Source organism: Polypterus senegalus, chromosome 16 (assembly GCF_016835505.1).
Source record: "Polypterus senegalus isolate Bchr_013 chromosome 16, ASM1683550v1, whole genome shotgun sequence".
Taxonomy (NCBI): Eukaryota; Metazoa; Chordata; class Cladistia; order Polypteriformes; family Polypteridae; genus Polypterus; species Polypterus senegalus.
In genome coordinates, this window is record NC_053169.1 from 49054942 (window position 1) to 49073621 (window position 18680).

Consider the following 18680-nt stretch of genomic DNA (forward strand, 5'->3'; position numbering starts at 1 on the left):
GCAAAATAATAAATTTTTATAATGAGGAAATAAACTGCTGTTAAGATAACAGTGATTTACATTATAATCACGTTATCTTTCACGGTTACTATTTAGCTTAAGCACATGCACCCTTGTAGTACACACAATAATTGCAAAATAAATTTAAAAGTGGCCTCTGTAAAACTGTTTGACTTCTCTTGCACCTTGTCACATAGAATGCTGCTGAAGCTGCCAGGAATCTGTGAAACGGATGGGAGTGGTTGATGAAGGCAATAGCTGGACCACCCGTGGAAGGAACCAATGGTCCTTTTCCAGCTCAACAACCAACCACCTCCATTCCTTTATCTCTTACAGTGAACTGTGAAAGAAATGCACATGTTTTAAAAGATGGGGTTAGGGATTGGACTCACAAGAAAGCATTTAGCATGGTTGCCTGTAATAAGTGAGGTGTGTGCTTCTGATTCATCAATGCACTTTCACTTTGTATATCAATGCATTTACATGTGTTTCAATAACCTGATTATTCACAGAAACCCGATTTTTAAAATCCCATGGTAACGCTTATTCTAATTAAAGAAATCGAGTTATTGGCCTCTAAGAAACCTGACTGATAGTGGTAGATTTCCCCACACATAATTTGAATATATTGCCATTTAAACCTTTAATTGGGTTACCACTAAGGATTTTGTAGTCTGCGATATCCATTGTACTTCGCTCATATATTTGCTTTGCTCATACTTTTTGTAGCCACAGGTAGAAGGGCCCACTAAATACATTTCCAGGTGCAAATGTTCAGCAATTACATTATTCTTTCTCCTAGCTGAAATAATTTATCTCAATATTTCAGAAATGGCTAACTTTAGGTTGATGCGCTAATCGTGTAGTGTTAAACTCATCAACACAATCTTGAGAGCAGCAGGGTAATGTATAAAAAGTAACAATTGTTAAGTGGCCTGATTATTTTTTAAGTTGCAAATAACCTAACATGATATTTATAACACTGGAGCAAAAACATCTGTGTTATTATTGTTATTATTCCAGCAGCACTGGGTGTAAGGCAAGAAGCAAACATACTGGGCTGGTCCTTTGCAGGGCTCACTGGCACAGCCAAGCAGAAAAGATTTTGCCGAGTGCATTCCAGTAACATAAACCTATACTTATAGTGTCAATTTGACTAAACATTTATAAAACACAAGAAAACTACCACAGTCATCATGCTCATTTTCAGATTCACAGTGACCATTGATGATGCTTGAAACTCTTTTTTGCGCAGATTAATGACTTGAGAATGTTTTGTCAAAAGACAATTCCAGAAGATTACTTGTGTGTGTTATAAGTGTGTGCATATAAACACATTGAGTGTATCCGTGTTGATTATAGCACTCATTTGACATTGAGAGCAGTTTATACTGAATAGAAAGAAGTAATCGCCACTTTTCATGATTAGTATGTTGTGGCAGCTGTAATATTAAATGCAACTAATAATAATAATAATACATTTTATTCATACACCACAAATTGTGCAGGCCATTCTGTAACCCACTGCTTTAATACACAGATATACAGTTTCACAGGACAATAAGGACACCTTAATACCACAATTGCAGAATTTAATAGAATTATGTTTCTTTTAATTTTTATTGGAACAGAATAATATTTTTACATTGCCTTACACACATGTGCTTTACAGTTACTCTAATTAAATGTCTCTCAAAATCACAGGCAAACATCCACATGACAAATCGATGATCAATTACTTCTGGTGCTGCTCAAATTGCATTTGATACATTCACACTTTAACTTGAAAACTGAAGCTTGGGAGGATGGAACCAAAAGATCACGCACTTTCACAAAGAGGACTCTGCCAGGCAGTAGTTCCTTTCACTAAAGCTTTCTCCTCACAATAGCTAAAGAGCCAATCCATTAATGTTCAGTAATAGGCAACCTCTAACAGGCAAAGTCTATCTTGTTCAAGGCAATAATCATCAGTTACTAAAGCAAAATAAATACTAGGTAAAGAAAACAGAAAAGAAGTGCTACAGTGTTCTTAGCAGAATGAATGCCAGTCTGGGGTAAAGCAGCAAATGCAATAAAGTGCTTAAAAAGTTAGAACTGCATACTTAAAAGTAAAGCTGAGCAATGATTTCTACCCTGTTAAAGTCAGGCATATTGACATATCACAGGTTTAAAAGTAGTTGATCAGAATTAGCAATTAAACACAATATGTCAAACATATCACATGGTCTTTTAAAATTAGCAATTTTATAGTGCTTAAGCAATTGGCACATGAATTATGACAGCACACATTATGCTTGTAAGCCCCAGAAAGTCACCCTGTTGCTGAGATTTATAGATAGCCATAAACTAGTCAATTTTCTAAACTTCCCTTTTCAAACGTCACAGGAGCTGCAGCTTTACCCTGGCAGAACTAAGTACAGGCTAGAAAACGAGAATACATGTTAACAAGCAGAAAATGTCATAGCCACCCGTGAGCCTAAATGTTTCCTTTAGACTGTGAACAAAAACTAAGTACCTAAAGATAACTTCATCATTTTATTTCTTTTATGAGAAAACTGCACAGTGGGCCTATCACAATGTGAACACCTGGTCCCTTTAGTGCTAGCAGAAAATCAACAAAGCTTTATTTCACACAACACCTTACAAAACAGCAAACTATTGTAGGACACTTTCCATAGCATGCCAGGATACAGTTCTAAGGTTCTGAAAACAAATGAAAGAAATAGACCAGCAACAAAACCAGGCGCATACAAAAATATCAAGGGTACACGTTATTAGAAACAGTGTACCCTCAGCAACAGCCCCTGCTTATATAGTCAAAATAAAACAAAAAAGCTTGTTTTCAGTGAATATACTTCCATACCCAAAGTAATTCAAAGTTATGGCTGTGTTAGAATAAACTTATGATATTATCTTTTATTTGATAGTACTGTATGCAGTTTTTTCAAAGAAGCACATTAATATAATTTGGAGGAAGCAAACAAAAACGATTGTCCTACTGTGCCAGATTTGTTTATAAAGCTGACTAAATAAATGCATACAGTATGCATCAGTAAAAGCCACTGTCTCCTGAAAAAAAATCATTTAATTATTCTTCTTTATTAACCAAACTTTTTCTGATTTTTCCAAAGTCCAAGAAGTATCCCCAATGCAAGTGTATATTTTTATAATATATAAATAAACACCTGTCAACTTTGTACTAGTTCTGATCAACTTCAGATAACAAATATTACGATAGTGGTTAGGTTTACAATAATTCCATCTCACTGTAAAGTACAACTTGTAGTATTTCCAGTCATCTTACATACTTTTGGATCACAACTCAGGTAATAACTTAAGCTCAAAAGATCACAATGCCTGAATAAACGTATCAGGAAAGCCTGCTCCATCACAGGGCAAACCCTGGAAACAATGGAAGCTGTTGTGGAAAAGGGGATGATGGCAAAATTGCGTTGCATCATGAAAAATCAAATCCCCTCCAGAAGGTGCTGCCTTGGAACACTTTTAGCCACAGGCTCATTGCACCACGGTGTGCTAAGAAGTGTCTCTGGGGGTCTTTTCTGCCCACTGCTATCAGGCAAATCAATGCTTCCACCCAACGTACTGTTTAAGTTCATTTTGAAATTTTTGCACAAATTACATTTATTTATTTATTTACCAATCAATTGATATGGCTGTATTTGTCCTTTTACTGCATATCTTTGTTTTTATGTTTCAGCTGCAGTATGAATGTGAATTTTCCCTTGGGAGTAATGGATTATCTAATCTAATTTGTTATGTTTTTGCTAGTAACTGTTCTTCTACTCCAGATTTGACCATGATTGTTCCAGAGATTCTTGCTGCAGTCTTGCTACTTTCTGTTCAAGTGAGGCCTGTTCAAATATTATCTCTTTCTATTTCAGAGGGACCTGTTCCTGTGAAAATCAAAGGAAATCTCCCAGCAATAACCTTGTGCAATCTTACATTTGTGAAAGCCACTAGGTCCAGTGTTTTGCTTTGATCTTACACTTTTGTGTTTTTGATCTCTTGTTTGGCTCTTGGGATTCTACAGTACTTCATGTTTAGCAATTTATATATCTCTGATTCTGCTTTGCTTGCTTTACTATCCCCTTATCACTGGATAGGTTTACCTGGAGTTCTTTTTGGACCTGTGTTCTTATGGTTTCATACATATAGTACTGTATGTATATATTTTAACTAGGCCAAATTATGGCTATTCTAGATGCACTGTTCATTGTGGTTTAAATTTACTCTAAGCCTAGCACTGTTGAAGCCAGTATAAGAGTTTAGCAAATGGACAGGAAAAACAGGAAAAAAAAACAACCAATATTTGTATCAAAATATTCAAATAGCTAACCCTAATTATGACCTTATTTTGGATGCATTCACAATTGAAATAATAACATCTTCCTCACTGGAATGCTGCACATCTGACTACATACTACAGGAAAACAAATGAAAGGAACATCAGAATTTGTTGTCTCCATGACTCTCTTATAAATAATAATAAGTTTTATTTATGTAGTGCCTTTCATTCACTCAAGGACACTTTACAATTAAATACACACATTAACAAGACAGTAGAAATTACATACAAGAAAAAGAATAATACTCATTGAAAAGATGTGTTTTTAGCAGAAGTTTGAAATTAATAATAGATTTTTCCTCGTGAAAGCTCAGAGCAAGAGAATATCAAATTTAACCTGTATTTAGGTACAGTGAGAAACTTATATTAATATTAAGTTACTTGTATAGTAGTAAATACTATCTACATAATATGTCTAACTTTCCTGTGAGAAATATGCAATCCAAGTGGATAAATACTTTTTATGGCACAATATTTATCATCAATAAGACCGAGAAAACATAATGAATCAGGACTCTTTAATTGTTAGGTTTGGCTGCTATAATACAACACCATTTATTGATTTACTTGCATTATATTCTACTGTCATTCTTTATTTGACACTTGCAATATTAAAATACCAATTTCTTGTCAGACTATTAAAATGTGTTTTCACAGGCTTAGTGTTATTCATTTTTTTTAAAGAAGCAATCCCCAAGACAACAAGATTTATGGTATAGAGAAAAAGACCACAAGCAAGTGCAATGAATTTGAACAATATAAAATTAAATGACTTTTTCACTGGTGTCAAACTCAAACAAATGAATAGGGAGACCAGAAGAAAGTGGTAGCTATTAACCAGTCTTCAGGTAGACACCAAAAAATTTCTTCAAAATATGCCAAATATATTTTTTTGCTATTAACATCTTCCAGAAAAAAATAATAATTTTGTTATTCAACAAGTGCTACACATACCTTGCCAATGCAATGTGTGCAAGGTGGATAGTCATGGATATCTACAGAAGTCCACCTGAAATATTAACAACTAACAATAAAGTAATGCTTTGTTGTTAATAAGACATATAAAACACCAATGTAAAATACAATATTGTTATTTTAAAGCATCTTTAATTTTTCTTACTTGACAGTAAAATACTTTGTAAATATTAAACGATCACTTAAAAGTTATCTTACCTGCTTAATTTTATTACAAATAATATTTTCATTCTTAAATGGAACACAAAGCAGATGGACATCAAATACAAACTGAATAAAGGCTTCTAAGGCTGGCCAAAAATCATGAGGATTGCTGTTAAGGTCCTGGATGACTTTCCAAGCAAGGTTCATAGATTTAGTACACAGTAAGGCATCTGTAGCCAAGATCTAAATGTAATATTTAATTGAGAAGAAAACTGTTAGCAACAATTATTTTGCACTTTTCATGCCTTTCAATTAAACATTTCTGAAATCCTACCTTGGGAGCAAGGACTTTCATGCAAGCAAGTACAGGCAGAACCTGATCTGAGGGCAAAATACTTAAAGCATCAATAGCCAAGAGCATGGTGGCTGAAGGTCCATCTAAAACAGACATGAAAGGACCCACTGTTTCCTTTGGCTCACTGGTTTTACAGTATGCATCTAATACAAAATGCAAGCAGGCCCACTGATCATGAATGTATCGTGCTGCTGCCTTGCCCCAGCCTTGGAAGCTTCTATTTTCATCAGAACTGCAATTAAATGAAAAAAAAAAAAAAAATGTCCCCATTAGATTCAGAAAAAGAATAGACTTCATCTGCTTAGTTATCCATAGTTAATCACTTCAAATGTAACTTCTATACATTAATTATCCTACCTTTGATTTTCATCACAGCAAGTAGGTTTTAATAATGTTGTGTTTAACTCCATGGAGGAAATGTAAGTTACAATTTGATTCACACTGTCATTGAGATCAGTCTGCAAATCCACATTATGATGGAGCAACTCACACACTAAAGACAGAGAAGACATACTGACCATCTTTTGTATTTGTGCTGACAGCTGTGATTCCTGAAAAGAAAAATAATCAATGATTATAATGTAAGGGGAAAGAAAATAACACAGATCCTTCAATCGAGTATAAGGTGTACACCTCTATAAAATCATCTATTTACTGAGCTAAGCTATACAAGTAACCTAATATTAATAAAGATAAAACTGAGCTTACAAATTAGTGTGGAACTATGAAATTCTGAGATATGTTTTTGGCTAAATTAATGAAGTTCTCAAAAGCTGCATGACCCAGTGCTTAAAACATTTCTAGCTTGGGCTCTATTTCTATATGTTCTAACAAAGTTTGAAAATTGTATACACATCCTTTTATTACAGAGGAAAATTTTATACAGACTAATGTTTTAACCAAGACTGATCCTTGTCTTGCTCTTACTGCTGCCACGAAATAGATTAAGTAAGTAACACATAAGTTTCTTATCTAAAGTCTCTTTTAAAGTAATCCTAATAAAATGGTAGAATAGTAGTAGAAGCAAAAGTAGTCTAAACAGGCTTTAAATGAAATGTGTCATATGAAGAGATATAATTCTATAACATTATAACGTACAGAAACAGAAAAAAGAAAACAAAATCACAAATGTGCAGCAATATATGTTTTGTCACTTATACAAAGGCGCAACCCAGCATCTCTGTTTAACAACTACATATTGTGTACAAATAATAACATGGAATATTCAAAGCAAGAATCAATATTGTTTAAATACGTTGGTAGGTGAAGTCTAATTCAGGATTTGATAGTGGCAGTCACTAAATATGGATTTTCCCACAACATACAAAGTGTGTTTTGTTTCTCAGAGTTAAAATAATATAATTTTTATTGGCTTTGTAAAGCAGAGAATCGCATGTAATAAGTACATTATGAGATCAATAAAGGATGACATTTATATGCTAAAACATCCTTACTGTTGTCACAGTACCAGTTTCTCCATGTTACGTAAGGGATCCATGGCAGCTCTAAATACCAGTCATGTGATGTGTATATAGGATTGGCTGAAACACCAGAATTTAACACATACTATAAAATCTTCAGTAAAGGATCAGCTTAGCCAGTTATGGCTCTTTAAACAAAAACGAAATAAAACATAAGATCTACAATGTTAACTCTTAAAGTCTCATATTTTAAATTTCCCCAACCAGATTGCAAATATGAAATTAAAAAAAAATAAATAAAAATAAAAAATAACCGGTTGAGGATAAGGAATCAAGCTTATTCAACAACTAATTAAACAAAGCAGAAAATACTCTATAATTATAAATAAATTGCCCACCTGCTTGTGATCACTTGCCAGTAGGTTCTGAACTGAGATTTTTGTTAAAGCAGCAAAGAAACTCAAGGCATGAGACTTCCTGTGCCCATGGCTCATCATGCAGAGATTTATAAGTGCCCTTGCTGCAGAAATGTATAGCGTGCAACGTGGTAAATCTGAAAGCTTTAAAAAAGCACATTTATACCTCTGTCATCAGTAAATAAACACCAAAAACTGTAATTCATAACTCTCAATTATGATCTAATTGTATGAAATATCTGTTCAGCTTATGAAAAAGAACTAATCAAAAATCCTCTGAATAACCCATTATAACTAAATTAACTTCTGAGAGAAATATATGAATCTCTTAATCAGATTTATAAAACTGAAAGTATGGTATCTAAAAATGATTAATTATAAACTGTAATGAATTAGCAACCTGGGAACTATCCAAGACGTTTCTGAATACTAATCTGAGTAAACTTTAATTAAAAATATATGTACAGAAAAATGACCCTAGTAATGCCATTTTTACCAGAAGACAGCATCTTAACTGCTTGATACAAAAAAGTTCAACTCTGAAAGATCGGAGCAGCAAGACATAGAACTTACAGTGCTATGTCCTACATTTCCCCATGGTTGATTGACTTCTTAGATTGCTGTAATCTCTAAAAGGTGTTATTACCAATATTTTTTTGAATATCTGACTGGACAGCGATCATGTACTTGTGCACTCCCAAGCCAACTGTGCTACTTGAGAGCAACCCTACCACAGTCTTAGAATATTCACATTCAAAGTGTAAACAAAACACAATAAACCCTTTGTTTAAAGTTATAGGAGAGGAAAAGGACTATCTCTTAAATCCAAATGGTATATACTAGTTTGATTAAGAATCAACATACTGCTTGTAATGAAAGTTTGTAAAGTCAACTTTGATGTGAATAAATGCACAGTGGGAAGGATCTGCTTTTCACCACTCACGTTCCAAGCACTCACACGATTGTCTGAAGTACTACTTTTTAAATTAAGCATAATGCGATTAAGTATTTTTAAAAATGCAGAATTAATCCTTACAGACATTTTTATAGCTTAATTGCAAAAGCTTCTTCATTATCCTCTGGATTCAGTACTGACTCATTTATATCAGTGATTGATACTTTTAACACAAGTGGAAATGCAACAGCAAAGACAAAAGCATTATGTAGGGTGGTAACAGCAGTTAAGTAAACTGCAGAAGGATGTTCAGTCCCGATACCAGCAGCTTTAAAAATAACTGCAGTGACAGCAGCTGGGCGTTTCAAATCTAGCTACCAGCGGTTTCATCAAACTGTTGCATATCTGACATCAACCATAAAACAATGAAGTTCTTTATGGCAGTGTGGTATGGCACCTTCTTTCACTTTTTCTTTTTGGGTCATAACGAACATCACATTCCCATTCTTACTATGTTTTAATAGGTAAAGTGCACTGTGCTGCGCATATAAATGCAAGCAACTACTAAATCTTGAACTGCTGTGTGTTCGTGGGGAGTCCATTCGATCTCTATCTAGAAACTGAACGTACATTTTATTGCCAGGTGCAAATGTAATACAGTTAAGTGATATAAGGATATAACCTATATATGAAACACACTTTATTGGGGGTCATTACAAACTTACAATCATTATAGGACATTTGTGACACGCTTTTAAATTGATGAAGTAGGCCTCGAACATTTTTTTTTTTATAGGTTTGGCATCCCTGTATTTTTGGTTGTCTTGCATCTTCCTTGGTACTCTGCTTTGGCCCCCAATGGGCCGCAGACCCCCAGGTGGAAACCTACTATTGTACAACATCTAGGTGGTGCCGAGCAGACTTTAGGACTTGAAACCCCAAGATGTTTGTTTTCTCCAACTTCTAACACCAGCTGGTGTTTCTGCTTTACTCTTCTCACTGGCTATGTCATCACAGAATATGTTATCAAATCAGACACTGACCTTTACCATAATAACAACTGGAAACTTGCAAACTACTTGCTATCAATTGTAATTTACAATATGTTACACTTATCTCTGTTAGGAATTCTTCCATTTCTTCCTTTTATTTCATTGTAATTTTTTGTTTTATTATTTAAAATCACTTGAGGTCCACTTTTGCAGGAAAATTCACCTTTCCTTTCATTTTCTATAGCTGCTTTATATGTTGTATAAATACATATTGTTCTAAATTTGCCTGTTTTATCCAAACAGTTAAAGCAGCGTCCATTAAATTAAATGTTTTCTGTGTTAGCATCCATGAGCATTTACGATTATGTGTTTAATTCTAAGTTAAAAATGCATTAAATATTGTTGAAGAGTTAAAATAAAATATTGCAGTATGCAAAATTCATCCATCTATTTTCTTAACCTATTTATCCAAGGCAGGGTCATAGGAAAGATGGATCCTATCCCAGCAAGTATAGGATGTAAGGTAAGAACAATTCCTGGAGTGGGCAGGAGATCATCGCAGCAGTGTATAAAGTGTTATTTAAATTTTGGCATAAACTATTCAAAAAGTGCCAATGTGTTTGCAATGCAAAAATGTCTTCTAAAATATAAAACTTACCAAACAGAGCTCACCAGACAGCCTTCGTAAGAGGAAGTGAAATATTTCTTCAGAACTGAAAAGCAGACGTTCATGCAGGATTTGCAATACATCATCTAGGAAAAAAAGGAATTATTAAGGTTACCTTAAACTGAAACTAAAACCAAATGTATTTATTTACAAAATATTTTTAATTTTAAGTTACTGTCACATTGGTGAAGCAAATGAGCCAAATGAGAAAAACAGCTACAAAACATATCACTTAAAACAAAAGCTGTTCCTTAGCCATGCAATGGGAAACAAGTGTATTTTCTAATGATAGTTTTGCTTCCTATGTAAAAATAAATATTGCCAGCATTCACATGTCACCTACAATCATATTAACATCCTTGTTTCCATATATACACCACTTTTGTTATATTAGGGTTCACTTATGTGGTCTGGAGATCAATTGAACATTGGTATCTGTCTGGGGTACAAACACAATAAAATTAATGTCTATTCAGTCTCTGTTCTGGCATATTAGGAACATGAAACCTTCTTATTTCACCAGAAACAGAGACTCAGTTTTATGTCAACGCATGTGAGAATCTTACAAAAGTGATAACTGAAAATAATTTTTCTGCAGATCTACTAATATGCATGCCAAACTTATAATAAAAAAAAACTCTTGAAGCCCACTTCATTAATTTTAAAAACATGGCGCAAACATCATATAATTACTGTTAGTATTTTCCTAAATTTTTAACTTTTTCTGTATGATGTTTTTTGTCACTTTTTTAATAGAATATATTTCAATAGAAGTACTGTTAGTCTAGGATAACTGCTTTAAAATGAAAAGTCTACTGTATTATAACCAAAATGATCACTCTCTCTTCATGTTTCATAATATTTATTTTTCAGTGCATTTTGATTTCAGCAAGACCCAGAAATATGCTAGTTATCCAAAATGAATAATACAATAGCTACACCAGAATCTTTGCATTTTACACACAAAACCAAGAATTCCTATCCTCAGGTGTATTTTACAGACTAGTCCCTCTATCATGTTTTGTCCTGAACAGTGATAAAATGAACATTATAAGCTAAAATAAATAATGTATTTGTTAAGTATTATTTAGCAACTAGTGCTTCTAAGCTTACGTTCTTGAAAAATTTTACTATGAAATTAAGTGTAATATTTAGAGAAATAGAAGTCATTTTGCAACAAAGAACAATCCATAGAACAGTAACATTAATTATCTCTGTAGTTCAGTAATAATATTAAGCCAACATTGAGCACGTAGTGCAGCACAGTCGTAATGTACAACTCGATTGATGAGAGACAAATGAGGGTCATTGGCTCACACCACCCCTTCCTTCTCCCCCTCCCAGAGCAGCACTCCTGGCACATCCCCACAAATTGTCTATATCTTCTCATTCCAAACGTCTCAAAAGACTTTTATTACTTTAGCTCAAGCACAGATTTCATGACAAATGGGTTATTTGTTTACCCTAGACAACTACTGAATAAGAATCTTTTTGTTTATCCTAAAATGAGCTTTCAAAAAAGAGGGAACAGATTTTTAATATAATCAACTGTTAAAGAGTTATTGAGGGACAAACATAAAAATCTTGTTGTTTTTCAACATACTTAAATATTTAAAAGTTTTCAATAATTATTGTGGCCATCATAAACACCTGAAATGGCAACTTCTAATAAGGATGTCTCAGGTTTAATTTTTTTCAAGATATTTATATTTAAAAAATCTTAACATTTTATTAACTTTTATTCTAAGGTAGACTATAATGTAACTAACTACAAAGTTTTGTAGAAACTGGCGCAGTTGTTTTTGCATGATACTCAAAGAGCCAGACAGAAATAAATATATACTGTATATAGTCACACATACGCATCAGAGGGTTACCTTCCGTGCTTGTCAAAAGGCAAGCACTACTACCTTGGGACACCACGTGGCATAATCACTAACATTCTTGTCTACTTTTACACCCACAGCTCGGAGAAGACGCCCAATGAGGGTATAATTGACCCCACCCCTTCTGGTCCAGGAGCTATAAAGACACAGAAACTCCTAGAAGGAGGTGCCTCATGTGGAAGACAAGCAACTTGCAAAACAGAGCTCCAAACCAAATACCTAACTACTGCAAATGGCATCTCTACGCTATCCAATGGCTATTTATATTCCGTTTGTCACTGTGCCATCGTGTGCGTGTTATATCTGTTATCTGGTCCTGGAGGGCCAAAGTGGCTACAGGTTTTACTTACAACTACTATCCTGATTAGAAGACAGTCTCTGCTGATAATTACTCTTGGTGTTTAAGTATATTGCTTGTTAGTGCTTTCAATTGCATTGTTCAGATATGCAAAATTGACAGAGAGAGACTCAGTGCTTTCATGGCAGTTGAAAGAACATCTACTAAACACAAAGACTCGAAGTGAGTGAACACATACATGATCCGTACTTTTTTTGTTTGATATTTGTAACTAATTTTGACCACTTTGTAGACATCCGTTTTCACATTGACATTCAAAAGTTTTTTTCTGTTGACCAGAGTCAAAAAAGCCCCATTAAATAAATTGTGATTCAATGTTACATAATAACAAAATGTGAAAACTTCGAATGAAACAAATAGATTTTAGAGGCACTGTACATAATTAGCAAACAGAGAGGTTGTTAAGTGGCGTTATAAAATCTGGATGGACTTAAAAAGCATCTATTTCAATTGCTCACCTTCCTGTTGGAAGAGGTTCCCTGTGTGGGAGACAGATAATAGTTTAAGAAGAAGCTGCAGACTTTTGTCACTTTTCTGGATAGGCAAATATAAACTGGTACCAAGTCTCTGGAGACATTCAAGAAGAGGATGTAAAAGATGGTCAAGTGTTTTTTCCAGTGCTTTTTCTCCATCACTGAAAGATAAGTGATTACATGAATGATGTGGCCATAGAATTATTCAAATAACTGCTATAGTAAAATTTAGGCGGAGTGAATTTATGTCAGTAACCAGGGAATGCAGATAAAGACCTCATTTATACAAGAATTCATCATAAACAATGGCATTACACTATATAAATATTTCAAACTGTGACTACCACTCCAAAAAAACTTTTAAGAATAAAAATGTCTTTTAATGAATAATTGAAAACATTGTTTAATTCATGACATTTTTGTCTGATAACAGCTTCTTAATTCTTCATCGATTTCACTGTGAAAAAAAACTCTTAATAAAGCAACGTCAAGCTAAACAAAACTTCCTTAGTTTCCTGTACAATACCACTAAAATGAATTTTATAAACATATAAAAGCATTAAAGATCCTCACAAATAAAATATTGTACATTTGTAAGAATAACTGAAAAGTAGCAGATATTCATTGTTCTAGATTTTTGTGGTTAACATATTTCATTGCATAACATTTTTATATATTGCAATATGCTGCACATAAACTGTGACAAAGAACATGTCAAACAATAGCAAATTCTGCACAGTGTTAAGTCTAAGAATGTAAACACATTCTACTAAACCTAAGCCTATTTAAATGATCACAGCAACAACTCTGTTTCCATTACTTTACTCTCTAAAATGCAGCATAAAAGATATAAAAATATATTTTTATTGCAATGACGGATGTCTATTGTAATTTGTCTCTCAACTGCAGGCAAATACCTTTCCAGTTTCCATTTTTCTTCTACATCTACAGCCAAAATAACCATTTTAGCAATACGTTCTGCTTCAAACCAATCTGGAAGAAAGATCTGGTTTCCTAAAATAGACAATAATAAATATAAAACACAAACCTTAAAATTTATCAGTTATGTCATAAAATAAGACAACAGTTCAAGGGAAACCAGTTTATCATACTTAACATTCAAACAGCATACATGTTTCTGAATGTAATTTTTATTCTTAAGTGAAAAATCTCATCAGACATGGGAAAAATGTGTAAACCCTTCACATATACTGAACAGTTAAGAGAATGAATCCCAGTTCCCTTAATTTGTAGAAAAAGCAAAACTAACCATTACTCCAAATAGATGATATGGGTGTATGGGTATAGTATTGTCTTTATTATATTTTTATTTTTCATGTAATAAACTGATGCAATCACAAGACAATTTCAAGCATGACTATATCAACTAACACAGACCACCAAGTTAACAGGTTACAGTGAAAACTAGATTAGTTTTCAGCGTAATTCCATAACTACATCTACAGTTTAAACTTTATTCAGGATTTTTTGCTGTAACTGGTTCGTAATAAGCTATTTCAGTTATCTAATTCTCTCTGTTAGTGCAGTATCAACAGTTACAAAATGTAAACAGAACATACATCACTGTGAAAAAGGGAGCAAAATCTGTAGTTACTAACTAAAAAGTACTGTGAACTGTCATAAAACCTTTAAATTCTCAGAAAAAATGTGCATCCTCACTGTGCATATTTCAATATACAGGACATGTCTATTATTCTATACTTTACCTACCATCTCCTAGAGGAACTCTCATATACATTTCCACTGCATATTTTGCATACAGGCTTAGTGCAGGCATTTGTGAATCCCCACTTTCAATGCATTCCACGGGCTTTAACTGTGCACCATGAACAGCTAGCCAATCACATAGCTAAATTAGAGAAAACAAAAATATAAATGATTGATTCAATGAATTTCAAAACAAGAAATTAAATAAATTAAAAGTCTTTACAGCCTTAATGCATGCTAAGAAATCCTAATATTAATGTCATGAATAAATATGACCTATTTCCATTCATCTTGTAAAAAAAGTTATATGAATTTGTCATATGCAAACTATCACATTTTTGACAAATTTATCAATTTGTTTAACCCATCTTTTCCTATTAAGCACTGCAGAAAATAACCAGATTTTTATGACACTGAAAAACTAAAAACAAAACTACACAAATTCATATTTACTGGCAGTGAAAAATGTCTTGGGGGAAATATTGGCAATCTTTTGATATTACTTTTATTTTCTTCAAAAAACATAATGTAAACTTTACATATTTTTCAAAACAAAGTTATAAACAGAAATTCTCCCATGATTAGCATGGGCTTAAATGATTTTGTTTTACAGATCTCAGTTGGAATAAAGCTTGGCTGCAAGATAGGAGCAGAATATAAATTTATAAACTTGAACCTAGTACAGCATCTTTCTGCTTGAAATTCCAAAATGATGATATATGAAGTTATGTCAACACTTTGATATCTTATATGGAAAGATAACAATACATTTATACCTAACATAATTAACATTCACAATGACAAATTGCAAAAAAAAAATGTTACAGGATACAGTATAAGTTAAAATACAATCATAATATTGTAAGATTGTGTATCTTTGTCTACTAATGAAAAAAATATTATTTTTAACATATCACTTTCTTTTGGGCAGCACAGTGGCACTCTTGCTGCCTCGGAGTAAGGAGACCAGGGCTGTCCTCCCTGTGTTTCTATGGGCTTTCTCCTGGTGCTCCAACTTCCTCTCACTGTCCAAAGACAGCTACACTAAATTGGCACTAGTGTGTATTTGGTGTGTGGATGTTTGTGTTTGCCCTATGATGGACTGGCACCCTGTCCAGGGTTTGTTCCTGCACTGTGCCCTGTGCCAGCTGGGATAGGTTCCAGCCCCAACCCAAACAATAACCCCCCTGATCCTGGTCTGGATTAAATGGGTTGGAAAATGACATACTAAATTTAACATCAGTCAATATTTAAACAGTACAGTCTAAAAAGCACAAAGAAAAACTTGCAGGATAGTTAATTTTTCTTTCATAGCTTGAGTAAAATGTTTTATGCACTTTTTTAATCTGAAAGAAAACAAATGTTAATAGCAATACAGTGTAGTTGCATTTCTCCCACTAATACCGTGAACCCGAACAAGGTTAAAAGCTTTGTATCAGATGTTTTTACATTAACCATTAAAAAAAAAGTCTCAATGCAGTATTACTTGTTCATTGAATTCACCAAAAGTAAGCAACAGCTATTTTTATACTTATATACAATGAAAATATAAAAGAAATTATGGTACTATTTGTAAATGTTTTACTGCAGCTTTCATACTTTTCCTTTTTTTGTTTTTATAACCAATGCATTACACACACTACAAAAATGTATTATGTACCAAAGTTTCTAAGTTGTTCTGAACATTTTAATTGGCCTAAACTGCAATAAGTACTTTCACTTCATCTATGGTCTGGTATGGTCTGCACCTCTGACTCCACTATGCAGAAAACAACATTTATCAGAAAAATCGAGTGTTTGAAAACAACTGCCAGAGCGAAAAAAGCTTTGGCTACAGCTTTGTCGTTAGCATGACTAAGTTGACGGAACCCGACCAGCAAATGCAGCATAACCACAGCCTTGATGAGGTCACTTTCATCAGGGTGTGTTCCATATACAGAACAAGAAAGTCAGATGCTTAAGTTCACAGACAGATCCAGGAACCTTCAGTTGAAATAACACAGAAACTAGAAATTATGGTTAAGAAAAAATCAAAGAGCATAGTAACATTTATGGCAAAGAAAGAAACATGCAGTACCTCAGCTATGTTTATTAGTCTCCTGCATACCTGACTTTCTGTTCAATTGACTGATGCTTCTTTGTGCATGTGGAAAAAGAAAAAACTAGTGTCACTATTTATGTAGCCCTATCCATGGCTCTTCCCTGTCTTGCTTCTGGGTTGGACTAAAGCTTCACGTGGACTTGTACTGGAATATAAAGGTTCAGAAAATGTGTGAATTAATACTAGAATTACCAAAGCTTATGAATGTCTGTAGTACTAGGTTGTTGTACCGTGTTAGCCATTATGAATGTAGAGAAAAGCCAAGCAAAATGACACCTTGCCTTGCCTGAAGAAGGGGCCTGAGTTGCCTCGAACGCTTGCATATTGTAATCTTTTTAGTTAGCCAATAAAAGGTGTCATATTGCTTGGCTTTTCTCTACAAAGCTTATGAAAAAATTCATAAATCCGGCCTACCTTAAATCTTCTTGCACCTCTCCATTCAGCATCTTTTGTCTTGTAAATGTGTCGATAAGCCCAGCCTGCTATACTATACCCCCTCCACCCCCCCAACCCCTGCCGCTGAAAGTGCAAATAACTCTCCCAACTCAAGTCTGGTTTATTAGGGAGTCAGGTAGTACCTCGAGCTGTATAGGTTAAAAAAAAATATATCGTTATTTGGAACACATGCATTTCATGTGTGTGCCATGTATACAAAGATCTACTGTCTATGTAAGTGTAAGATGTCAGAAATGTTGAACACATGCCTCAAAGACAAACTTTGACTATGTGAGTGACTCTCTATGCTATTGTTTAGATCTTGACAGTGTATGTGCCCAAAAAAGAAGTCTAACTGCATTCTCGTACCATTGCTCATGTACTAAAGTGTCAGCAGGCATTTTTCATGGCATTACACATGTAATTTGTGAGCACGCCCTTGTTGATCAAACAGAGGAAGCTGTGCAGTCTACTTGTGACTTTACGCTGTAGGAAAATAAGTAAATAAATCAAGGTAAATACCATTCGATCAGGCTTTTTTATAAGTAACATATAAATGTTTCTTATGTAAAGACCATCACAAAACATAATCACGAACTGGAGTTTGCACAATATGTTGGCGAGCTCTGTAAGCCGTGCTGTTTCTTTGAAGGACAGGTGTGGGGCAGACTCTGAATGGCAAGATGACACCAAACTTTGTCCTGCATCGAAACGGTGCCATCTTTTGCCTTTACGCCAGGTGCAGCTGCGTCGTTCTTATATGTGAATGGACGTTTCTTGCAAGGATGGCTTCTGTTCTCTTTCTCCGATCCGAGTTCACCTCTGTTATAGCACGTCTTTATTTGAAAACAGCAGTGTCAGTTTGGGGCGAGTGTGAACATGATTGAGAGAATAAAACTGAATAATAAAAAAAAAAATGCTAACCTTTACAAGTACCATACATTTACACCGGCTGCTACAGACTCAAATCAAATGTATGTTTATATTGTATAACAGTAAAAATAAGAGCTGCTCACTACTGAAAACGTTTATTTTGGGAAACGTTAAGACTCAAATCTGGGACCTTCTGAATAGGAGTCAGCAGCTCTTACCGCTATACTACACAAGAAATCACGAATGCAAGCCACACTAACCCGATTTCTTTTTCTTCGGTTATAGTCTTGAATAAAAGCACATTTGTTCTGTTATACTTGTACCTTTTTTGAAAGTGCTTATTTGATATTTGGACTTTAGTCTTAACAATTTATACACTTCATGTCAAAATGTAGTTGTTAGTGCTAAAACATGGTAAAAGTTTGTCTTTGAGGTATGTGTTGAACATTTCTGTCATCCCACACTTACATAGACAGTAGATCTTTGTAGACACGGAACACACATGAAATGCATGTGTTCTAAATAACGATATATTTTTTTAGCCTATACAGATCGAGGTACCTGACTCCCTGATAAATCAGACTTGTGTTGGGCA

The 18680-nt window shown here is 34.1% G+C and overlaps 1 protein-coding gene across 2 annotated transcripts in view; it reads right to left on the minus strand.

Annotated features, from left to right (window-relative positions):
* The window catches only part of tarbp1 (TAR (HIV-1) RNA binding protein 1), a 105073-nt gene that overhangs the window by 46526 nt on the left and 39867 nt on the right, over positions 1-18680 (minus strand). For both annotated transcript variants that reach the window (XM_039738150.1, XM_039738149.1), the window contains 8 exons: positions 14680-14818; positions 13866-13962; positions 12934-13109; positions 10223-10317; positions 7660-7821; positions 6198-6391; positions 5820-6072; positions 5540-5728 (listed from right to left, as the gene is read on the minus strand). In XM_039738150.1, coding sequence (XP_039594084.1) covers positions 5540-5728; positions 5820-6072; positions 6198-6391; positions 7660-7821; positions 10223-10317; positions 12934-13109; positions 13866-13962; positions 14680-14818 — 1305 coding nt within the window. The remainder of the gene's footprint in view (positions 1-5539; positions 5729-5819; positions 6073-6197; positions 6392-7659; positions 7822-10222; positions 10318-12933; positions 13110-13865; positions 13963-14679; positions 14819-18680) is intronic.